We start from the raw sequence: 24,398 nt of genomic DNA, 5'->3' as shown, positions 1-24,398 counted from the left end.
CCTCTGCAGTGGACAGCATGTACACCCTCCTGTATGCTGCAAATTTTGGGGTGCCCAAACTGTCAATTATTGTAGCAGACCCCAGAGAAAGGTGGCACCTCAGGAGGGGTTCAGTCCCAACCTGTTCTGGAGGACAGGCATAAGGATTTAGTCAGAAGTGTCCTGGAGGTGTTCAGCAGATGCAAGTGCCCAACTCATGCTGACACTGCCATTATTTCAGGACAAAATTTAAGTGCAAAAATAAGTTTAGTTTGGTTGTTTGAGATAACAGCTAAAAATAGACTAAAACCTTTGGAACACAGAGCATGGAACAGGAAAATGTTCTAGTTAATACTTCACAGTGACACTTTTCTCTGAGTGTTTTGGGACCTCAAGTATCTCCAGAGGCTTTCCCTGGAGAACATCTAATGCCAGCTTCTACTGCTGGAGAACACTCCCTGGGCTTGTCTGAGGTCTCCAGTCCCATTTCAGCTCATTTCCATTACTTCTCCTACCAAAACTCACTTCCTCACTTTGTGTAACACAGCAATGCTTGCCAGGCAGACAAATCCACCCATCCCATATCGGGGGTGTCATCTCACCCCTTCAGCCTTAGTTAACTCTTGATGCATAATCTTCCACTTGACATATCTCCTCCTACAGGAGGAGGTTGACTTCTGTTGTTCACCACAATTTTTTTAAAAGAAGAGAAAAACTACAAATTTCACATCATCAGCAGTCTGAGCTGCACATACTTCACTCAGGAGCCTTCAACCTACTGTGAGCACTACACAGATCCCTCGTGGTGGTCTAGCAAGGCAGGTGGCAGATTTGCCTTTGAGAGAACCTTCCTAAATTCCCTCTCCTGCTTGCTGACTGTGCGTGGCTCGTTCAGGACTCTGAGAGGCACTGGCTGTGACAGCACCAGGCACATGCTGAGCCACATCCTGCAGACCACTTCTGGATGCTGCCACAGAAGACAGAGCTCTCGGTAGCACTCACCCACATATTGAAGAGACCTTGGGGAGCTACTGGGAATAAAGCTCACGCTGTCAAAGAGATTAGGCTCTGGGGTTTTTATGTTTATCCTTTTGCCACTCCATGTCCAAATACCGCAAAAGAGTGTTTAGCCCTTTGTCTTTGTGTAATCAGACTTGTCCCTCCTCTTTACGCCCTGCCTGTTAATAATGGGGTCTTTATGTCCAAAGACCAGCAGCTTTTTTTCCACAGGACCCTGCGGGCTATAAAGCCATGCAGGCGTGTGCTGCTTGCTGTGAGCTGCACACAGCAGGATTTGGAGTGCAGGACACAAGGTTTCTCCATGGGAGAGACAAAGCTCTTTGAGCACCCAGGGAACAGAGTCATCCTGGGAGGCAAGGATGGCAACAGAGAAAAGAGCATATAGCTTGGAGAGCAGGCATGCTCAGCAGAGCATTTCCACACCAGTTGGGGGGGTTTATGAAGAGCCCCACTATCCCATCACCAGGGCTGCAGCTCTTACTTATCTTCCCTTTCATTTGAGATGGGGTATCTGCCATTATCTCTACCAGACTGTGGAGATAAACTATCTCCACTACAGCCTTGCTCCCAGGGCTGCCGTCAGTCAAAGCACAGCCCAGCAACATTCAGCTGCCGGACCACCCTGGCCGTGCGACTTGGCTCTTCCGACCCCTCTTCCCTGGGACCCGGCTGCGGCGCACGAAGGGCAAACACAGCAGTAGGACTTCCCTTTCTCTAATAGCTTCTTGGCTCTCATCCCCATTGTTTTCCTTACTCAGCCTGCTCCTCCTGGCGCTAATAGATTTCCTGCTGATCAAGGCTACTACAGCATTTTGTCGCTCCCCCTGTGCCGCTGCGGCGCGGTACCGGGCGCGGGGCTCCGTGGGTGCCGCTCTCGCCTGGCGCCGGCGGCAGCCGAGTGTGGGCACAGGGGCTGTTCCCCCACTCTCGGCAGTGGGAGGGATGCTGGCATCGCAGCTGGTTCAACCAGCTTTATGGTCTCTTTGTGCTGCTGCAGCAGAGCTGAGAATCTGGCCCCGGCTCCCTCCCCGCCTCGCTGGGGACTGCATCAGTGTGCTGTTTATTGTTTCTGCCAGATCATTCCTGCAGATGTTAATGAATGCTAGACCCAGCTTTGCTCCCAGCAGAGTCCCTTCCACACCTCCCCCTGCCCAGCCTTCTGCACTGGAGTTTCTGTTTACAGTCCTGCAGGGAATTTCCCTTCTGCTGCATGGTCTTCGAGCCACACAGACCCAACTCCTGCTGCCAGCAGGCTCCCACACCTCCCCGATTTCTGTAGCTGTCCAATGTCACCTCCAGGTGTCTGCGTCCCTCTCTGTCACCATTCCTTCTCCACCTCTGGCTTTCCCAAACTAGAGACATGCCAATCCCCCTAGGAGGGATAAGAGAGCTTGGCCAGTGGAGAAAGTTGCAACAGGTTCTTCCTCTGCACAGATGGAGAAAGCACAGGGAAAAGAAATCACCAAATGGGAAGAGTGAAGCAATTTGTCCAGGAGGACTCAGAAATAATAACGTCCACGTTGGTAAGTGGTGCCAAGACCCACATCCTCCTCACCCTGCAGCTCTTGGGCTTGCAGCAGCCTGCATCCACACCACTGCACTATCTTAACATCCCAACAAGGTGGGCACCTCAGTCTGCCTATAACTGGGAAATGCTGGAAATCCTTGGGACAGTGTAAATCAGTCCATCCCAAGATCCCACCAGGCACCCCCGCAGAACTTTAGCTGTACACATGACCATGTTCCAAAGCCTCTGGTACTGCGGTGGCTCAGCCACACAGAGCCTCACTATCCTGTTGGACATTGGGAAGCTAAGGAGCAAGCCTTCCTGCTGCCAAGGACATTGGTCTCAGGAGGAATTTCTGAGCTCTTTTTGACCAACCCAACACCACTTACCCTTCCAGGAAAGCAACAACATTCTTTCTGGGCCTTCCAATGTTGGGCCCATAGAGGTGTGCTCTGGAATAGGTGCGGATAAGCTGCAGCAGGCTTCTCAGCTGGGTGTAGTCCCTGCCCAGCTGGCTGCCATTCACCGAGCGGCCCATCAGCGTCCGATAGTTATTGGGCTCTGAGAAAATAAAAATTGACAAGCAAAACTTGTCAGCTCTGCTTTCCTCCTCTGCGCTTCCAGGGACACACAGCTCACCCTGTCACACAGATTGAGCTCCACAGAGGATGCAGGCAGCTCTGCAGAGCAACAGAAGGAGCCTTTGAGGAGCGGACGACAGCCACTGCCTGCTCTCCTGTGCCTCTTTTGCTGTGCTCTGGGGGAAGGAGCTGTGCCTTGGTGTCATGCTCCTGTCCCCATAGGTTGCCCACTTCCCCTGGCACTGTAGCCACCATACAAATCCCTGCAGTAGATGGCTTGGCCCCCCAGCACCAGCCGGGCCCAGCAGCCTGGGCAGAAACATTTTATGTGCTTAATACCAGCTGAGGGAAATGTCCAGCTAAGAGACTGTCTCACACCAAGTCTTAGAGGTGGTGGTGCCTTACAGCAGGGGCCTTTAAATCCCTCTGAAAATACACTGGTAAAGCATCCTGGGAGCTACAAGTATCCTCTTCCAAAACTGAGTATCTTTCTACTAGAGCAAGCTCCATTCCCGTGGCTCTCCTGTTCCCACACTCACCGTTGCCCAGCTCCCAGGAGATGTTGTACTTCTTGCTGGCACTGTACTTCAGCAGGCTGAGAGCATTGGAGCTGTTCCAGGAGTTGTTGGGATTTCGGCGCAAAGCATTCAGTGCAAAGATCAGGTGAAGGCCAGAGCAGTCAGCAAAGTTATAGAGTTTGTCTAGAGACCTGGCTGGGAAGAAACAAAAAACAGTTTGCAATTCAAAGGAAAGCTAGTTCCAGGAAGGTTCAAATGATCCTGCTGTCCATCATACCTTGCCTTCTATGTAGGATGAGCCAGGGTCAAATGCCATCCCCACGACATCTGTAACCACAGAAAGGCACCTGACCTTTGAAACCCAGATAGGATTCCAGGTGTGGGTTCATCTCCTTCCAGGATGAAACTTGGATGCCCTCCATCTCTGTGTCAGAGCTGGGGCCATGTTACCAGAGACAAGTGACTTTATAACATCGCTTTTCATCTGCCCTTGGCAAGGAAGGTTTGTCCTTTCCTGTGCTTACTCTGCCTTGCATCTCTTTCAGAGCAGATCCCTGCAGCGTCTGGGGAGAGGACGAGGAAGTCACCACCCTAAAGCTGCCACCTCTCCCGCACCCCACAGCATCCTGCTCTTTGCTCTGCAGCCCCAGTGCAGTAACCCAGTCCTAGCAATTCCCCAGTACAGGCTCCATGCATTGTGCACCTGACTGACATCTGTCCTGCACACAAAGAGTGGAGCTCTGTGTCACCCCTGAGCCTGGGCAGAGAGGGGCTCCCTGCCTGGTGACAGCCTGGCCAAACCCTGCTGCCAGCAGGCCCTCCCAGGGCACTGGGGGCTTTGTGGGATCTGTGTCAAATCTGCTGGCCCCAAAACTGCCTGGATGGCTTCTCCCTGTACTGTGGCCTTGATGAACAGTGGGGGCATCAGCCAGCAGCAACAGGACAGACCAAAGAAAGAGCTGACCCACTATGTAGGGAGGTGCAACATTAGTACAGGGCAGAGAGACAAACACTTAATGCCCTTTTTCTTTATGAAAACTTCCCTAAAAACTCAACAGCAATCAAATTGCTGATGAAGCTAATGCCAGTGTTAGTAGGACACAAACTCACGTGACAGCGAGTCTTGGTTAGAGAGCAATTAGATAACTGTGGTGTTTTCAATCATCCCTGCCTGTTGAACTGCATCCCAGGACACTCAGCAAGCTTCCTGAAGCAGCCTTGGAGATGCAACCACTTAACTGTGAAGAGCCACCAGGGATAGGGAGGTTCCAGGGGGCCAGGGAGGGCAGACCATAGGCTCCCCTTTCAGGAGAGGGGAAGGAGGCGCTTGGAAATTACAGAATAGGCAGACTGGCTTCAGGTCCCAGAAAAACACTTGGACAAATAACCAAGTTGCTTGTCAGCACTTACAAAATATAAGGAGATGATCAACAACCACAGGAGAGCGCCAAGAACAAATCACACTGAAGCAATCTACTGACAGGAGAGCAGGACTTGTGGGCAGCAAAGCAGCCATTTGTGCCTTACACCTTGATGGGGTCTGAGGCTTTGTACACAAAGGATTGCACATGGTATTCTCTCCAGAAGCTGAGGTAACCCTTATCTGCTGAACAGCAGTGAGAAATAGTCACACTTCGGTCAGCTTCCAGTAATTTGTTGCTACAGTGAAGGGTTTAGGCAGCCTGCTCTGGGTCTATTTGCACATTTCCAAAAAAAGTGGGGCAGAGGATACATCAGACTTGCCGTGGCACCAGGGTGATAGCATGCACCACCAGCCAAGGGAGATGAAGGGGATCTAGGGAAGGCCACCACACACTCAGGGAATTGCTCTAAGCCCAGCAGTGATGCTCCAAGATTTCCTGTAGCCATGCTGCCCACCTGAGGTGCGAGTGAAAGAGTGACAAGAGGGAGCTGCTTGCTCCAGGTGGGATAAGTTGTTCACTGAATGTCTGTGTTTATTCTGTTGCCTTTCCTGGTCACTGAAAGTCTCAGTGAATACAGACCCAGCTCTGAGGTATGAGAAGAATAAACTTACCTTTTAAAGTAAAGTTTTAAGGAAGGTCCAGGAAATAAGCTACTGAATAGCTAACATTTAATGATTTAATGCAACACAGGAAAGTTATGGAAAGAAGAAGAATGCAAAAATGTGAAAGAGAAATTCTCACTGCCTTCCACAACCTTTTTCAAAACACTACTGGTTGTCTGAGTGAAAAGTAGATGAATTAGATTAATCAAATATATTCATCCCAGTGGTTCAGGCACATTAGCTGTTTTTCTGGATGTTTAGTGAATTAGAGACAGATACAGTTACTTATTACTGATTTACTTCAGACCCCCAGGCAAAAAGCTGCACTTGAAACGAGATTCCTATAAAGAGGAGAAGATAGACCCCCAAATGACAAAACAGGATAGCAAAAAAGGTGTTACCTGCAGTTCCCCTGCTGGAAATGAAACCTTTTCACTGGCACAAAACAACTGTACTACAAAAGCGAATTTGATTCACGTTTAGGAGCCACTGCAGAAGACTGGGAATTGATTTTCCATGCATCCATGAGAGGAAACAAGATGTCTGTTTATCCCAACACGGCGCCTGCCACTGTGAAATTATATTTTCCCCATGATACTTATTTTGTTTCTGTGTGCCTGGACGCAGAGATGCCACGTGTATTTCATGTTCTGCCACGACTTTCCAAGCTGGAAACCTCAGCAATCAGGGGAGTGAGCTAGGAGAAACACACAGATGTCTGGGGTTCGGTGCTGCACGTTTCCAGTGGTCTCCCAGGACAGATGGACCTATAGCCAGCACTGAAGCAACAAAGAGCAGAAAAATACTAAAAAACCTATCTCTGCATCACACCAGATTGTTAAAATGGCCACTCTTGATATCAAGACTAGCATGTACTGAATCCACTTCCCTCCTCCATTCTTGGCAACTGTCTTGAGATAGTGCAAACTTGGAAGCACCAGTGCAGGGACCCTGGCAGAGTCCTGATGATCAGCTTGCACAAGCTAGCTAACCATTAGTGGTTAAAGGGCATGTCTCTCACCTCCGAGATGATTGCCTTAAAAACTGGACATCTTTTGTGGCAGACAGCTGCAGTTGGATGACAAGAATACTGTCATGCAGTGTATGACAGCAGCGTGCTTAAGTGGCCAAGGAGGCCAATGGCATCCTGGCTTGTACCAGCAGCAGTGTGGCCAGCAGGACAAGGGCAGTGATTGTCCCCTGCTGTCTTCAGTTTTGGGCCCCTCACTGTAAGAAAGGTGTTGGGGTGCTGGAGCAGCTCCAGAGAGAGACAAAAAAGCTGGTGAAAGGTCTGGGGCACAAGCCTTGTAAGGAGCATAGGAAGGAGCTGGGGGTATCCAGCCTGGAGAAAAGGAGGCTCAGGGGAGACCTCATCACTCAACCAACTACTTAAGAGGAGCTTGTAGCAGGTGGGAGTTGGCTTCTTCTCCCAAGCAACAAGAGATAGGACAAGAGGAAAGAGCCTCAAGTTGTGCCAGGGGACATTTGGATTTGATACAAGAAAAAATTTCTTCACTGAAAGCATTGTCAAGCATTGGAACAGGCTGTCCAGGGAAGTGGTCGAGTCACTACCCCTGGAGATACTGAAAGATGTGTAGGTATGGCACTTAGGGACACAGTTTAGTGATGGAGTTGGCAGTATTAGGATAATGGTTGGACAGAATGATCTTAGAAGTCTTTTTCAAACCAAATGATCCCATGGATGGCTAAAGCACAAAAAGAAGCCTATTTAGAAGACTTTGAGTGATGTCCAGTCCTCCATATGTACAAATAAGGCCATAAGAAAATGCTATAAATATTTTACTGCCATGACTAGGGACGGCAACATTACTTTTGAGTAATGAGAACACGAGGAATCACAGTATTATTAACAGCTGGCTAAAACTCACTTTGAATTCTGGATAATTGCACTGTTTTTTCTTCATCAAACAAAGAAAATCATACAGGAATTTAACCTTTCCCCAGCTAACAGATCATTAGGCAAGGCTTTCACAAAGCACTTCAATAGAAAAAGCCATTGTCGTACCAGAATGAATCTTAATAGAGCAGAACTAGATTTATAAGATGTTCTCCTTGCTCCTTCTCCCCCTCTGCCCAGTGCAGAGGTGCACATGCTCAGCACTCACGTGCCACTTCAGCTCAGCAAGAAGGAATAACAAAAAAAAACAAAGAAAAAGAAATGTGCAAGGATGGTGAGAGTTTTCTTCCTTTTATAATGCTCATGCAGTTGGAGTGAGGCTGCCTGAGGCAGCAAAGCCCTAAGCTCTCTCCCCTCACACCCAGCAGCAGTGTTGGTGAGGGGGTCTCAGTGGGGTGGGTGCCTTGGTGGGTTTGGGACAAACAGCAGCCACTAGTCAGAGACAGAGGCCACTCAGCCCTGGCACAAAAATTGAATCAGAAGAGATTTGTGATTTCTCAAACTTTTACATCATCGGTTGCAGAGGTTTCAACTCATCTAGGGAGTGAATACAGCCTGACAATGCATGTCTGGGTGGCCACCAGTGAAGATCTGCTCCCAGTCCTGCCCTCAGATGAAGCTCTGCACAGAAATTAAAGCTTTTAACTGCTTGTATTGATCTCATACCCTGCACAGAGAGAGACAAACAATTTCAAAATGCAGAAGGTGTCTGTAAAACCACAAATGATGGGGGGGTTCAAGGGACAAGTACGTCCTTTGGGATTCTTTCCCATTATTCTTCCTTTTATACAAGGCTAAATTTTAATGTTCTCTGAAAGACGGATGGCACTGAACTCTGTAGCATGCCAACACAAAATCTGAGGCACATTAAAATATCTCTGGCAGTTTAAAATAATTGGAAAGACTTTCTAGTTGTAGTTACTGAATTAAACATTATACTAGAGCCTTTATAAAGAGCACAGTATTGACCGCTGTTTGGTAAGAGGGACAGTTCAAGAATCTCTGGGTTTGAAAGCCTTCCACATTTTTTATTCTGCTTCAGGAATTTTGCTTTGGCAGAGTTTAGCCTGAAGAGTGGAAATTCAAGTGCACGCTGAGACGGAAGCTGGGATCAGTCAGTGGGCTGAGGGGTGGCAGGACATGGCACCCATGGTGTGCCAGGGGCTTTTGTAACTCTGGGAAGGCAACCAGAAGGATGGGAAAGGAGAGCCTGGTCCCCCTCTATCCCCACCATTCACCACACCCACCACTTGCACGTACAGAGCATGCAAGCACCCAGGAGGGTGAGACAAGAGCTGAGCATGGGGTGCCCAGCTCACAGCACAATTCCCAAATCCCCAGGTTAGCTGAGAGACCAATCCAGCGAACAACAGATGAACCCTTCTGTGGATAGAGCAAAGAAATGTAGCTCTAGAAATAATGATTTCAATTAGTCACAAATATTGCTCAACTCTGCCTTCTCCATAAATCCTGAGCAAGCCTGGAGCATCCCTGCACACAGCTCTTGGTGCCAGCACTGAAGCCAGCAGCATCCCCTGCCCCTGAGCACCCCAGAGGAGATAGCAGAGTGATGGCACTGGGAAAGACCTGGCAAAGAGAAGCCCAAAGAGAACTTTACAGGGAGGGGACAGAAGGGCAGTACAAGCTGTTCAGAGTAGAGATGAGTAAGATGACTGGTCAGAGCAATGAATGGAAAAATAAAGATATTCCTACTTACAGAAAAACAAGTGGGCACATGGAAAATTTATTTACAAACTAATTTGCACCACGGCCATCTGAATCCTATTTGCTCTGTCTCTCTCGCATCAAAAATCCTCATAAAAGCACTTGTGTGTGGCAAGGACTTGATGTTTTCTTAGCAAATAAATATGCATCAGAAGATATGCAACAGACAATTAGAGTAACTCCAGACCCACGGGACAGGTCTGCAACGCTGGCTTGAAATCTTCCAAAGGATTGCATCCTCAGTCACAACAGGCTGTCAGAACCCCTCCATCCACAATCTGCACAGTTAGAGCACCAAAGACCAGACTTCACCATCACTGCAACTTCAGAGGCAAAGCAACACCCCACACTGTCCATGTGCACTGTAACATCCCACCGGATCATGGGAAGATTTTCCTGTTGTGGCTGCATGCTAAGCCATTCCTTCAAAGCTGTTGCTTAATGAGAATTTTAGAGATTTCAAGGCTACCAAGAAACCCACACAGTTGCTGGAAACTGCATTCTAATGATGACCACCCCAGCTGGGAAGTTGTTTGGTTTTAATTTGGTTTTCTGAAGCATTTTGCCATTTTGCAGTAAAACCACACTGTATAAAGATGCTGAAGAATTCCTGGGCAAAATTGCTGGCTGGAGGGAAAAATTTGCTTGCCTCAGATACACATTTCACCTGAAATGATCTCTCCACCTGGTCAGGTTCCTAATGCCCTCCAAAGAGGACTGAGGTTTTCAGAACTGTCCCTTGCTCTTCTTGACCTGCCAGGCTCTCCTATTGCTCCAAGGCAAGGTGCAACGTTGGAGGTCTGTTCTGAGTGACAAGAAGTGCTTTGGCAGAGCCTAATGGTGCTATAGAAAAGGGATCTAGTTTAATCCCATCTGAAGAATACCTGAAAGTTGGAGGAACTGGCTTTAATCCTGCCAGCCAGCAAAGAAATGCTGCGCACTGTGTTAATGAGAACCTGGATTTTATATCCAGCTGGAGGACAGATGGGGGATCTGGGGCTATTCCCTTTGGAGTATCAAGGGGGCCTTTTTCCAAGGGAATTGTCATCATCCCTGGTCTTTAAGCAGCTGAACATTGACCCTCAATATTCATTCAAGTCTTTAACTAGATTTTTCATTTCACTGCCAGCGCAGAGGTGATTATGCTGACCACGTGAGCAAGGTTTAGTCCTTAACACTGCTGCACAGAAATAGCAGTCTGGGGGCTTGGTGTCAATCTCTCGCCAATAAGGAGCTTGGCCAGCAGCCACGGATTGTGGGCTGAGTTCCCAGCTGGCATATAACTTGGAAGACAACCACGAGGTCTGGGTTCAATATCCAATTGCTAAGGAGTCTGGCTGACAGCCTCATTTTGTGGAATGAATCCCAAATTAATATAATTCTTTTGATACCAGACAAGGGGCATGGCCTGTTTCCAAATGTTCTAAGGGCTCAGATAAAAGCCATAGGCATTGGGTTCAGTGTGTAAATGGTATCGAGGTTGGATAACAGTCAGGATTGGGCTTAATCCTCAGATGGTGAGAAAAAGGAATGAGCCCTGAGCTCTGCCTTCGTGCAAAAAAAGAGAGCTCAAATGAGCAGGATAGCTCTGCTTTCAATCCTCGCGTGGTAAAGAGCTCACAGGACAGTAATGGTTTCTAGGAACAAGTGTAAATTGACATGGAGCTTCAGAAGAGATGTGGGATCTGCGTTCAATCTCCAAGTGCTGTAAAGCTCAGATAATGGCCAGAGGGGCAATTTCCAAACCCTCTGTTCCAGTCTGGTGTCTGGGAAGAAACCAGGATCATGTTACAGCTAAGAAAGCTGTTTTCTCCTGCTGCATAACTTAAGGTATTTTCCCTTTTGGATCAGGATGAATCCAGCATCTTCTAAAGTTTCAGAGGGAAATGGAGGTGAGCAGGGAGAGTGCTACATGTTTGAGTGGAGCAGAAGAACAGAGCAAGGGAAAATAAGACTGTGAGCACCACCTGCTCTTCCACATCTTCTTGGCCACCCCAGATCATTGGATGTGAGCCATGGAAATTGCTCCAGGGAAAACCTGGGTACAGCTCCTCATCATCCTCAGTGCTCAGCAGTGCCTGCATTGGGTGTCTTTGGGGCCTCTGAGGGAGGCTGATTGTCCTGTCAAGAGACAGTGACAGCCTGCTTGACAATTCCATCTCACTGACACCTCTTGCACAAGGAACTGGTGGGAAACAGTGTGTGCAGCAGTGAGTCAGGTCAGCAGCTTGCTTGAATCATTCCATTTTGGATAAAGGAATGCAAATAAAATAAGCAGAAAGTATTCAAATATTATTTTGTCCAGTTATTTAAAGCTGGTGTTTTACATACGAAAAGGAGCAGAGGACGAGGTTTTATCAAAAGCTTTATATTGATCCTGTGAAAAGCTTCAAATTTGGTAGCCCTATCTTCCTGCTCTTGAGGAAATTTTTAAAATCTAATTCCAGTCTCTGTGACTCTCAGCTTTAGCTCCAAAGTCCAAATAGGACGGACCACAGCAGACAGGCTCTGATCTGTGCATGCTGCTTTGGATTGTGAACCTGACCTGCACTTAGCCAGACCCCTGAGCAGCAACAGCAGGCTCGGGCTAAAACCTTCCAAACCCCTTTCTCAGTGCGGGAACTACCCACTGCTAATGACCAGGGCTGCTGGAGACAAGCCCTGTCAGCACCATCCCCTGCACAGGTGGTGGGCACAGCCCAGGGCTCTGCTCTTCACCCCGTGCAAAGCTGTGACTCTGGGGACGGGTTACCCCATTGCCACTGAGGTGCCTCCCTCTGGGCTTTACCCATGCACGTGGAGGAGCAAACCTGCCAGGCTCAGGAACACGGCTGCAGACATAACCCAGCTCCACTGCCAGACCTTTGCTGACAGAATGACTGTTTTATATGGCTATAAGAACAGCTATAAGCGCAGCTGTCTGAAAAGCAACAAAATCTATGATGTGTGTTTCTAAAGCCAATGACAGCTGGCAGTGCTGCGCTGCAGCTCATTCCTTCTTTTACACGGTTTAGTTAAAACACTTCTCTGCAATCACCGTGATTTATCAACAAACTGCAGTTTCTGGAACAATTTAAAAGCATTCCCAAATAGGTAAGAAGTGGTCAGCTCCTCAAGCTCTCAGCAAGCTCCCAAATGGCAGGCAGCTAGAGATGGACAGGAGCAGCTGATGGGAGGACCAAACGCCCTCCCTGTCCACCTGACAGGGAGGACAGGACTGTGAATCCCATTGGGATGGGGAGTGTTGAGGCAGGGGTACCTGGGCAGCTGCAGAGCATTACCCATGGATGGGAGAATGGAGATTTAGTGAGTTTAAAGCTGGCTTCAGGTGCAAAAATGAGCCATTTCTTTGCTGCCAGGAGAGGTGGCTTGGTCCTTGCACAGGGCTGTTCCCTAGCCACATGGAGAGGGACCTCTTGTGACCTCCAGTGACCTCCTGTGCCTGAGTCTGACCTCTCAGGCATGGGAAACCCTGCACAGCCCAAACCACAGAGGTACATAGAAGAGAATGCCTTAGCTCTCTGACTGTGGCCCTCTGGTTCAGGTGGAAGGTGTAACACAAAGCAGAGTGAGAAGGCAAGTACTGTTCCCTGCCTGTCCCCACGCTCACCTCCTCCTGCCAGCTGTAGGGCAGATTACAACGGCCATGAGGAGAACCCACACCACCCTGTCCATCACTTGCTGCTCCGGCAAAATGCATCCGTGTTGTTCTTTCAATCTGTCACAGTTGCAAGGCAGAGATTTTTTTTTAGAAATACTTTTTCTAGAAGCACCTGAAGCACTAACACTGCAGCAAGAGGGTAGATGTTCTCAGCACTTCCCTGCAAAAACCAAGCTGGGCAGCACAGGCTGAGGAATACCCTGTGCAGATGCTGCATGGCTAAACAGGGATGAAAGATGCACAGGTACAAAGCACGCTTTTAACATGTTCCCCTAATCTCAGCAAAATGCTTAGCCCAGGTAGGCTGTGCATCTAGCTCACCAATCCCCTTCAGCAGCTCCCATACTCCATTTTTTTGCTGCCTAAGCTGCTGTCACGTGGCAGACACATAGCTAGATTCAGAGGAGCCTCACGCAAGCCAGACCCACTCCACAGCATCCCCGGAGCCACAGAAGGAGCAGAGCCTTGTACCAGGCCCTTTGCCTCCCACCCCCCAGATCTGGCTGCTTCAGAGCAGGGTGACATTGATCAGTCATGCGAGGAGCCTGAACTACCACATCGGGAACAAATTCAAACTGAGGACTTCAGTGTTGCCAAACCCCAACATTCAAAAATCATGAGTCAAACTCGCAAAAATCATGGGACTGGCTCAAGAAACCCGGTTTTAACATAACTTTCATTGCCTGCTGTTTTCAAAAATTTGGGGTGCCTTTATAAGATGTTTTTGAGCTCTTCTGCTACTAGGAGAGTTAAAATCTGGCTTGTTTTTATTATTCCTTTTAAGCAGTTGATGTGCAGCAGAACAATCAGTTTACTTTACGACTCTGACTGCCTTTCCCATGGGCGGGGACTGCAGCTGGTGGCTGTAGGGGATGGCAGGGGCACGCATGCAGTCCCTCAGTGCCGGGCGCTGCAGCAGGAACGCTCTGCTGCTAAACAGGGATCTGGCCAGCTCCTCTTGCTATTGGGAAGCAAACTCAGAGCCCACGAGAATCAGGTGCTTTGTTTAGCGGGTCTGAGTCAGTGTTTCCTGCGGGGCAAGGGGCCGCAGCACGGTGCGCTGCTGGCACCGCCCGTCCCGGCGCGGAGCATCCTCCGCTGCCCGCTGACCCCGCTCCGCCATCGGCCGCCCCGGGCCGCTCCCGCTCAGCCAGGGAGCAGCTGACTTCCTTTGGAGCGAGAGGGAGTGACTACGGCTCTTCGCACACTTTGTGAGCTGGGCATCTGGTATTTTTCAAAACTCTTGAAACATTTTAACTGAAAACTGTCTTTAAAAAAAAAAAAAAAAAAAGAACACCCAAAACCCCAACCAAAAAAACAACACATAAAACCGGAAATGTTTCAATCTGAAATCCTTAATTAAAACCACACTCTTTCGTACATAAAGAAGGAAGTTAAAACAGAAATGTACTTTTGCACATTACAGACAGCATTATAATAAACACAGAGCTCTGCCAAGAAAGAGGCATTTTCAAGGCCAAAATAGATGCCTCCAGCTGCACTCGGATAATGTCAGAGGGCTCGTCTGCAGTGCGAGTGTGGCTGCATTCGAACGCAGCAGCGACCGGGCGAGCCCGGCGGGTGAGGAGCGCGGCAATTCCCGGGACAGGCTGCGAGCGCGGCAGCACGGACCGCAACCCACCGGGGTCCGAGCTCCCCCGACTCCCACCGAGCCCAGAGCCGGCCCTAATCTGTGAAATATTTGAAGGAACTGGCCCTGGCTCTCTCTGCTCCTCTGGGCTCTCAGATACGGCTCAGCTGGAGGGACCCGGCTTGGCAGGAGCTCTCCCCGGCTAATCTTTGGGGGAATCTTGTACCAAAGCACACAGGGTGGAGTCTGAACCTGATTTTGGAGGCACAGATGAATGGCTGGAAAAGACCAGCGTGGTTAGCATGATGTCCTGCACCAGGCAGCCTGGGACACACGTGTGGAGTGCACAAGTCAAATCCAGTCCCTGAGCAGGTCAGATCAGTTATTTTACAAAGGTACCCACTGAGAGTTTAAAATCTGCTGCAGTTATGGATATCAGCCCACCCCGTGTGAGATTTTGCAGTTATTTAGCATCCATGGTCAAAATAGGCTTTGAGTCCAAAGCTGTTTTGGCTTTCTAGTGACTGGATCTTGCTATACTCTTGCCCTACTAGATTTTGTTTCTTGTGGATAGCTCAAGATTAAGGTCAAGCCTCCTCTATCATTAAGCTGTATTTGTTGCAGGTCTTCAGCATCTTCACAACAATTCAAGATGTTCCAAGCTTCCAATGAATTCTTTGGCTCTTTGCTGTCCTACAAGCCTTACTGAGCCAACAAACCACTGCTATGTGGGGCATTTAGGATCTCATGAACCAATTGATTTGCTCTGAGAACACAGGTCTGCCAGGCTCCTTCTCCTCCTCACCAGCTGCAGAGCCAAAGCAGCCCTGTCTGCACTTAAGTGCCAGGAGAACAAACAAGACACATTTAAACAATTACAGCAATTAGCCTCACACATCCTTCATGGAAAGATTGTTGGAGGGGAATGCTGATGTGGAAGGATGTCACCTGCTTAGGAAATAGAAGAAGGAAATAGGAGAGTTGATTGGGTGTTTTTGTATGAAGAATATTTTGGGGTTCAAAGGGAGGTGAGGAACAGACTCTGTGCATGTCTTCAGGGACCAAGAAAAATAAAAGGAGCACAGAAAATGTCCCAGGGAAATTCATTAATAACAAACAGAACACAGAGGACATCTGAGTGTCTGACTAGAGCAGCTAAAATAACTGGAGTTGGTAGGAACTGGTAATTTTAATTACCATGTTATCTGCTAAAGACAGAGCAGAGCAGGTCCCAGACACTCCAAGCTGTAGGAATGTGTGAGGAAAAGTTGCTCTGGAGAAGGGACAGTAACAGGGGAGGGGATGTTTATTACTTGAATATTATTGATATGGAAAGTTGATTAATAGTCCAAAAATGGAAGTAAATTTGAGGGCAAGTGGTTACAAAACCAAAACCCCCAGCAATTTAAGGCAGTGAAGGAATAAGAAAAACGGATTAAAGATAATGTATTTCAAAAAAAGCAAATTTGAACAAATTCAGGGCACAGGTCAAGAGGATCTCTGGGGAAGGGAGTTTAAGACAGCATTTCCCAACCAGTGAGACATAGAGAGGCAACAGCTGTGCTGTGGGTCAGGGGAGAGAGCAGCAGAAAGAACAGCAGGAAAATACCCTGTAAATATGCACAAATTAGAGGAACAAAGAGGAAAATATCAATTGGTAACTCAGTGCAAAAGAGTAAGCAACATATTGACATAAAAACAGCTCTTTTCTTTAGTTTTGATCGAGACAATTAACTGTGACATGACTATTAGTTACATTAATCTGAGCAATGAAAGAGCAGCAGACCTGAAGAAGGACAGAATAAATGAAAGACCACTTAGGAAACCTAAACCACAGAAGTGCTTAAAAATCGCTATGAAGTCTGTGTCAAATTGTTTTGCCAAATTCAGAAGATTCATGTGTATTCAATAATCACCTTTTCTGCATTTTTCACCCAGAATTTTGCCACTATCAGCACACCCTCTTACAATAATCCTGTATTTTATTGAAGTGGTTTTACTCCTGGTACACTGGAAGTATATTTACTGCTTTAACCCCCTGGTCCCCAGTACTCTCAGTTTGCGCAATGGAGGCATCACCTGGGCAGGTTCATTTTTGAAGGTGAGCAGGGAGGGACAGGCATGACCCATAGTGATGCAAGCATCCAAAGAGCCTTGGGTGAACTCCCTTTAAGCTCCATACCTCTTTATGCTCCTGGGAAATAACCCGAAGCCCGCCCAGTCCTGTGGATCAACACTGCAGGTATATGGACTTGGATGGGATGGATGTCAAATTTCACAGCAGCCACCCTGCAGGCACTGCTGCCACACAACTCCTCTGCGCTGGCTGGCACACCCTTGGTCTCTGTGCCTACACAGCCTGCCAGGACAGCAGCTCCAAATATCACTCATTAATGGTATTGTGCCTAGAGGTGGCTGTCAAAACCAGAGGGAGCCACGTAGGCAGAAGAGGCAGAGGAGAGCACAACTCACTCGTGGCATGTGGGACTCAGCTAAACACACAGCAAGAGGCTGTGCTGTAAGTTACTCCACTCTTGGAATGGATTTACACGTCAGATGTTGGCTCTTTTCATGAGCAGATCCTCTGCATGGCTTTTAATATGTATGTGTACCCAACTGCTGAGTGACCTACAGCACCGCCCTCCCTCCTGCTCCCCTCTCACTACTGAAACACAAATCCTTCAACTGGAAATACATCAAACTCTGGAGCTAAAGAGTCATATTAAAATCGAGTATATGAGGTGCTGGTTTAAGCTAATGGTGTCATTGGCTTGCCTTCTGGGAGAGGGATCTGAGGTTTTTGCAATATACTTGTCAGACTTTTCAACTTGCTCAGTTAAACAAATAACCACTGTTAAATCTCTGAAAGGGATTCTGCCCCAGCCAGAGGAGACAGCCTTCTGAGACAATTCTTGGGGATAAAGGCTGATCTAAAAAAGCATAATTTCTCATGGTTTAACTGACTATCTCACTGGTTAAGTAAATGGTTTTATTTCTGGATATGGCATAATCTCTGCTGAAAAGTAAATTCACAGCAAATATTAAAATCAACTTATTAAAATAAATCCCCCCATACTTCTTGGCAGTCTCTAATTAAATAATTCTACCTGAAAATCCCATGACTTGGATTACTTATGGGATATGCCCACTGGCTCCCACCTTTGGTAAATGGGAACCATGTGGGCAGCATTAGGAGAGGGAAGTGCAGGAAAAGGTGAGCCCAGTGAAAGGCAGATGGACACACCATGGCATTCTGGGGGAGATTAAAGGAGACACCAAAGGAGGGATGAAAGCTTCTAACAGTGGAGAACAGGAAATTTTCTGTGTCTGAGGAAGGTTCTGCTTGCTCTGAGCAGGAAGGAAGGTGTTAGCAGCTGGAAGAAAAGACTAAGTCTTGTCCTGAGAGGAAATGCTTCAAAAGCATTTACTTTCCAGATTAGCAATGACCTTGCTCCATTTACTGCTGAGACTGTGCATGTTGGAAGCCTCATCCTGAAAAATGTGGCTTGGTGTGCATTATTGTACAGCTGACAAATGCCCCATGTTCTGAACTGAGAAATATGCTCACAGCACTCAGAAATGACTCAACAGATTCTCACTCAGATTTCAGGTCATCTCTTCAAACCCTCAGTCTGAAACTTCAGCATGAGGAATTCCTATTTAAAGAGAGGTGATAGGATAAAATTATAAAATCTCAAACCACAGACCAAGGGTTCCACATGATCTTGTGCTATGTCAGCACCAGGGGGACAAATAGGGCAAGCATCTGGACACCAGGAGGACAAGTCAGCCACCAGGATCACCTCCTGGAGAGAAAACAGAGAGACAGAGGGTGCCCAGGATGAAAGCAGCAAACTTGGGCAGCCTCAGCCTCTTCCCAGCAGCGCTGACCAGATCTGGTGGTGATGTGCTGCTGTGCAACACAACAGCTTTGATCACAAAGACTGATGGCAATGAAGAAGCAGATATCTCTAGTGATTAAGGGAGGAATGTGAAATATTTTATGCACATGTGTGTAGAAACAGGCTCTACTCTATCTTTCTAGAGCACTTTTAGCCATCCAATCAAGAAAAGCACAAAGGCATCACTTGTATTAGAAGAGGTGGCAGCATCAGGAAGAAATTTATTGAGCTGGTCTGTCAGGTCCTAGTTGATAGTAATTTCTTTCAAGTGAATTTTATTGGTACTCCAGTGCTGACAAGTCCTGGGAATGCAAGACAACAAGAGCCCACAACTATCAGAGAATCTGGAAAACCTAATTAGCTTTCTGATGGCTCTTCACTCAAATACAATCTAAGCACCACAAAGACAGAGCAGAAGGGCAAGCCAGGCTCCACAGCGCCCTGGAGGAGTTCTGGAATTGGTGTTGGTAACCATGCTCCAGGAAGGCAGTGCCTGGGACATTGCATGGGTGCTGGGTTTTAACCACTGTCTTTCCTGTGTGTTCCATTTCCTGACACAAGAGGTGCTGCAAGTCCTAGCGGTGGTGATTTCCCACTTCTCAAAGGATGGAGATCTGCAAAGTTTCCTTAGCCTCTAATGGCTCCTTCCCAAGGACAGACTCACTAGGAGGTGCAAGCTGTTGGCAGCTCAAGGGCCCAGAGGAGCTGTTGACCGTGTTCAGGCCGCGATCCAGAAGACTTGATTTCATCCAGCATAAGCGGAGCTGTTTTATTTATTCTAGTGGTCTGATGGTGAGGGAGGAGTGCTCCCTGGCTGCCCAGGCCAGCCCTGATCCAGGCAAGAGGTCCAACACACAGCCCTCCTCCAGAAAACACTGCTCACAGGGACAAGGCACCCATCCCCGTGTGCTACCTGGAAGAAAAGTTTCAGCAGACTCGTGCTGCCTCCCTAGAGACATTTAATCTTCTCTCAGACCTGTTGTCTGACATTCTATGTCCTTGCCAGCCAGGTGAGCCTGGGTGATTGCTCCACATCATGCTGGAGGACTGTTTGAGCATCCCTTCTTCAGGAATGGCCAAGAGGAGATACCTGGAGAAGGGCACAGGAAGGACAACCACAGCATGGTTGGCCTCCAAGAATAAGTGGCACAGGGCACCAAGGATACAAGGCATCAGGAGCCTTACTTCCCAAATTAAAGCAATAGTAGGAGCCAAATACAAGGACAGCCCCAGGACATCACATGCCCCATGAATGTGAGCTCAGCTCAGAGTAACCTGCTGTGCCACCCAAAGGTCTGAAATCAAGATGTCCTAGCTCACGTTAAACAGGGAGAGTCGGCTGAACCCTCAGAACAGACTCGCGCCAAATTATAAATAAAGATCCAAGAAGACTTGACACAATACTGAGGCAATGACTAGAGAAATGACTTATGAAGTGCACAGCAAAAGCCTGCAGGGCTGACCAAATGGCAGAGAAGCTTTTAAGAGCTGCAGAAGCTTTCCAAAGGAACAGAATCTGAGGAGTGCCAATTTGTGTCAAAGATTTTCCATCTGCACACAAATAAATAAATAAGAAAGATGGAAGCAGACAGGGAGAAATCTGTGTTGTCCATCACAGAGCCCTATGTGGGTGTAGCTCCTCCAGTGCAGTCTGAGCTGAACTCCAGTGAGACTGAAGTGTTGCAGATGGCCAGCAGTAGTCATCTGCATGGGGCTGAGTTACACTTCATAGGTCCAATTCTGTCTCTGAAATCAATCTGTGTCCTCTACACACCAAAGGTGCTCTCCAGACCTGCACAGCATTGATCTGCCAGAGAGGGAGCATCAATGCCCCTCAGGCAGAGAGTGGTTTGGGAGTCCAGAGAGCAAAGGAGCGAGGAAGGAAGATGTGAGACAATAAGCAGAAGGGGAAAAGAAATAATTTTCCATGGCCAAGCCATGATATCCCAGCTCCCATTAGCTCCCACTCCTGATCTCCACAGCACCTCAGCGTGAGGACACCAGCCTTGCCACCCACCAACAAATCCATGGAGGGAGTAGGGAGGAAGGCAGGCAAAGAGGGGACAAAGACAAGCCAAAGAGTGCGGGAGGAAAAAAATATTTTGGGGTTTATTTTTCACACAGGATTCGCAACATTCCTCAGAAAATTTAATTTTGCTGTCCTGTTCTTGTTTGCTAACCAGAACCAATTTAATTTTAAAACAACACGCAGAGCCAACAGGGGAAAAAACATTTTGCAATGGCTCTTCGCTCCCACTTGGAACGGCGAGCACAGCTTAACTCGTTCGGCTCTCGCAGTTGCAGCACCAGCTCGTGGGGAGCTGGCCCAAGAAACCTCTGCCCAGCAGGAAGAGGGAACTCACTGGTGCCCGTAAATGACAGAATAAAAATGGGTTTTTTGAGCAACTTGACAGGTCCCACTCCACACATCTGTGGGGGCTGGAGGTGGTGGGAGCAGGGAGCAATTTGTCGCATGGAACGTCTTCCTATAGCCCTGTCTCTCCACTCTTCATCTCACTCCAAGGTTTGTAGAAGAAAAATGGATTGTTGCTGCATTTAACTAAGAGCAGAAAGCTCCTATTCCTCTTCCACTACCACGAACTTGCACATTTCTCATATCAGCGTGTGAGTCTTCTGTGGTTTTATGCCTTGTTGTGACAGTTTGGTAAACAAGCAGATAAAAATCAAGAGCTTTTCAAAGGCAAGGTTAACACACTCATGTGCGACCTGGCTTGTCAGAGTACACCAGAAACTCCAAACACATTGCTTCTGCTTACCATCTGCATGAGCTTATTCAGACTAAAATAACAAAGTGTGTTTCCTGATCTCCATCAACGTAAATAGAGCCATTAAACTGCAAGGCTGTTTACATTCTGGGAAATAGTCATTGCATTCATCCTGATTGCTCCTCATCCTGCAGCCCCAGCGTCCCCACACTGTGCTAGCCGTGGCTCTGCTGCAGCCCACAACCCCTCTGACCACCAGCTAACACCAGGCATCGTCTGTGCCACAAAACCAACGGAAACCCCTTTGCAAATATTGTATGCTGGTGTCCAAATTTGGTTTTATAACTAGAAACAAGGACACACTTGAAGGATCCAGCTCTCCCAGTTGCAATATCTGGCAGGCGTAGAAGTGGGAACATTCACATTTTATAAAAGGAGATCTTTTGCTAGGTAAAATCATAAACAGAAAAAACCCTGGAGCTTGCCAGTGGTGTGCTTACAATAGCTCTGTCTTCTGCGTCATGCAAGGACCAACACTCCAACACAAGCACGTAGGGATAGCCCGGCCTCCATCCCAGAGGATTCGTGTCCTGGAGGAGGAGGGGACAGTGCCATCTGTAAGCTGCTGCATCCCAGAGCATGAGAGCCAGGCATTGCACTCTTTTGGCCCAGGCACCCCATATGCTCCTAGAGGAGCAAACACTCCCCAGCCCTGTGGGGTCTGACCATGCCAGTCAGCACCTCTGCACCCATATGGGCACAGGGCTCCTGGGTGCTGACAGGGACATTTGCACAGCTCCTGGGAACACAGGCCATTCTGCATACTGGCCTGCACTGCTTACAGCCCTAATAGGTGCTCCCTGTAATTGTGGGAGACCGTTGTGTTTTGTTGGCCAAGCTTCACCTGCAGCATTGTCAGGAATGAGAATTCCACATTTGGAAATAATAACAAAAGGATAAAACTGGGCAAATAATGATGCAGGCCAGGTCACACATTCCCATTTTATTAGACTCAAACCCTCCTGAAAGAATTTCCTTGTATCTGCGTGTAATAGCTAAGTGCAAATATTTTCTAGAGGACATTCTGTTTCACAAAATGGAGGGGCTCTGTTTCTGTGTGGGTTACATCATAAATTATCCATTATAAGTGTGGCAGATTTTGCCTTTATGCTCTCTGCATAACAGCTCTGGACCTGCCCTTGTGGCTCTGCTAGGCAAGCCAGCTCGGCAGTTCCACAGATCCATCACAAGCATTCTCCTCTGCAGGGCCAGAGTCTCTGTGCCTCCACTCTTCACAGCTCCTGTCCTTGTCTCGGTCCCAGATGAAAATAACCCTCTCCTCTTTTGCACATGGCTCTTCCCTACCCTCTCCCTCTGCTAGCAATTAACTCACTGCAGCATTTGTGAACCAGAATGAAAGACAACATGGAAGAGAAAAGGTTAGTCCCATTCCCCACTGTCCTGGGGAATGGACAGTGGACAATGCTACTCTGCCCAGCCTCTGGCAACTGGCAGTGTGCAGCAGGAAGGCCACAGAGTATGGAGAAGGCTAAGGAAGAAGGGAGTGTGGCACATTTGCTTTGGCTGCTGATGTTCTGCCAGTTGTGTCACGTGAAACCATTTATCAACAGGGCTCTGAAACCCAGCCCATCAGCATCTGCTTTTACCTTGGCTTTCAAGGCATCCGTGCCATGCAGGCACTGCTTTTACAAGAGTGAAGGAAGAATGGATTTGCACTTGCATTTGAGCACCAGTGAGGTGGGATACACTGTGGGAATGGCATTGCCCCAGGCAGAGCCAGTACGTCCAAGGGAGCAATCCTGCCTTGGTTCAGAGCTGTTAATCACATCCCAGGAAGCACTGCAGGTTCTAGAGTTACACACCCACTGGGAGACAGGCTTTCATCACAGACCTGTAATTAAAGGGAGATGTCCGTGTAGCATGTTAATATCTTGGAACATCAGTTGTCCTTGGAACATCAGTTATCCTTGGAACATCAGTCATCCTGGGAGTTCAGTGAATTTAAAATATAAGTATTTAGATAGAGCTCATCAGTTAACATACCAACTTTAACTCCAAATAAATCAAGAAGGTTTGATGATTTTATGCCAAGGTATTTCTACAGAAATAGAAAGTACTTCAGTGTAAGCAGAGAAAGTCTCAGCCACAAACCAGGCAGGCACAGCATGTCAGCACGGAGCACCTTACATCTGCCTCTCTGCATCTAAAAGAGTTAAAGAATTACTCAGTACTTTCCACAATAAACTCTAAATATCATTACAACCCCTCAGGTTTGCTTCGTGGGGAAGACAGAGTGTAAAAAAGATGCCTGTGGCAGGACAGTGTGTGTTAATCATGTCCAGCCCTTTCCATCTGAGGTGTACGTATCAAGTGTCTGTCCAAACAGGAAGGACGCACACACGGGATAGTCAGAACAGCTCAAACTCACGCACTTAAGAAGGAAAACATCTCCCAGTTTTGCGTGGGCTGGCTCTGAGGATCAGGAAATGCACAGAAGACAGTGCCCAGGGACGTGCTCTGGCACGCAGCAGGGGCGCCACTGACCAGCAGGCCACTTTGGGTCAGGGATGGGGGGAACACCATCCCATGCACGGGCTCAGACCTGCCCAGAGGACACCTAGCCCAGATGGGAGAGGTGAAAGCAGCAGCCATGAGTTGTTCTCAAGAGTGTGGCAATGTTTCATTGTCAAAAAGGCTGTGCTGGCCAGAAATGTTACTACATTATTCAGCATTAAAAAACATTTTCCACTTAAGAACAGACACAAGTTTGAAGCCAGTGTAAAAGCACCCTCTCAATCAGTAGTAACAATGGCATCATTCAGTTCTGATGATGCTTCAGGAGAGATCAGTACTTCTGCCTGCATGGTTTTAATAAAAGCAGACAAACAATCTCAGTATGGGCTCTCTAGAAAGCCCTGTGGAGGGTTTGTGCACTTGAAAAGGGAGTGTGGGATCCATGGCAGTTGAGGTGGTACTTGTGTGAATGCAGCTGCCCTGGGATAAAGATGTTCCCTGCATAAGCTGAAGCAGTACAGAGCTGTAGACAGACAAGCCCCTGGAGAGACAGAAGAGAATTATGGAGTGTTGAGCTAATTAGGTTCACAGCCTTAATTATTGGAGCACTACAGCTGATAATGCAAAACCAGCCTTGTAAACAAGCTTCTATTTTCAGCCACTCATGCCAACAACTTTCTTCTGAAAGCATCTGCTGCACAACTCAGAC

General features: G+C 47.9%; 1 protein-coding gene across 1 annotated transcript in view; it reads right to left on the bottom strand.

Moving 5' to 3' along the window:
• The window catches only part of HPSE2 (heparanase 2 (inactive)), a gene marked incomplete at its 5' end in the record, with an annotated part of 104,876 nt that overhangs the window by 30,218 nt on the left and 50,260 nt on the right, over positions 1-24,398 (bottom strand). Inside the window, 2 exons of the mRNA XM_084209928.1 lie at positions 2,896-3,067; positions 3,627-3,800. Of these exons, the coding sequence (XP_084066054.1) occupies positions 2,896-3,067; positions 3,627-3,800 (346 nt within the window). The remainder of the gene's footprint in view (positions 1-2,895; positions 3,068-3,626; positions 3,801-24,398) is intronic.

Source organism: Fringilla coelebs (genome assembly GCF_963513975.1).
Source record: "Fringilla coelebs genome assembly, chromosome: 8".
In the NCBI taxonomy this organism is placed as follows: domain Eukaryota; kingdom Metazoa; phylum Chordata; class Aves; order Passeriformes; family Fringillidae; genus Fringilla; species Fringilla coelebs.
The sequence above is the reverse complement of the archived record's forward strand: the minus strand, read 5'-3'. Positions and strand labels throughout refer to the sequence as shown.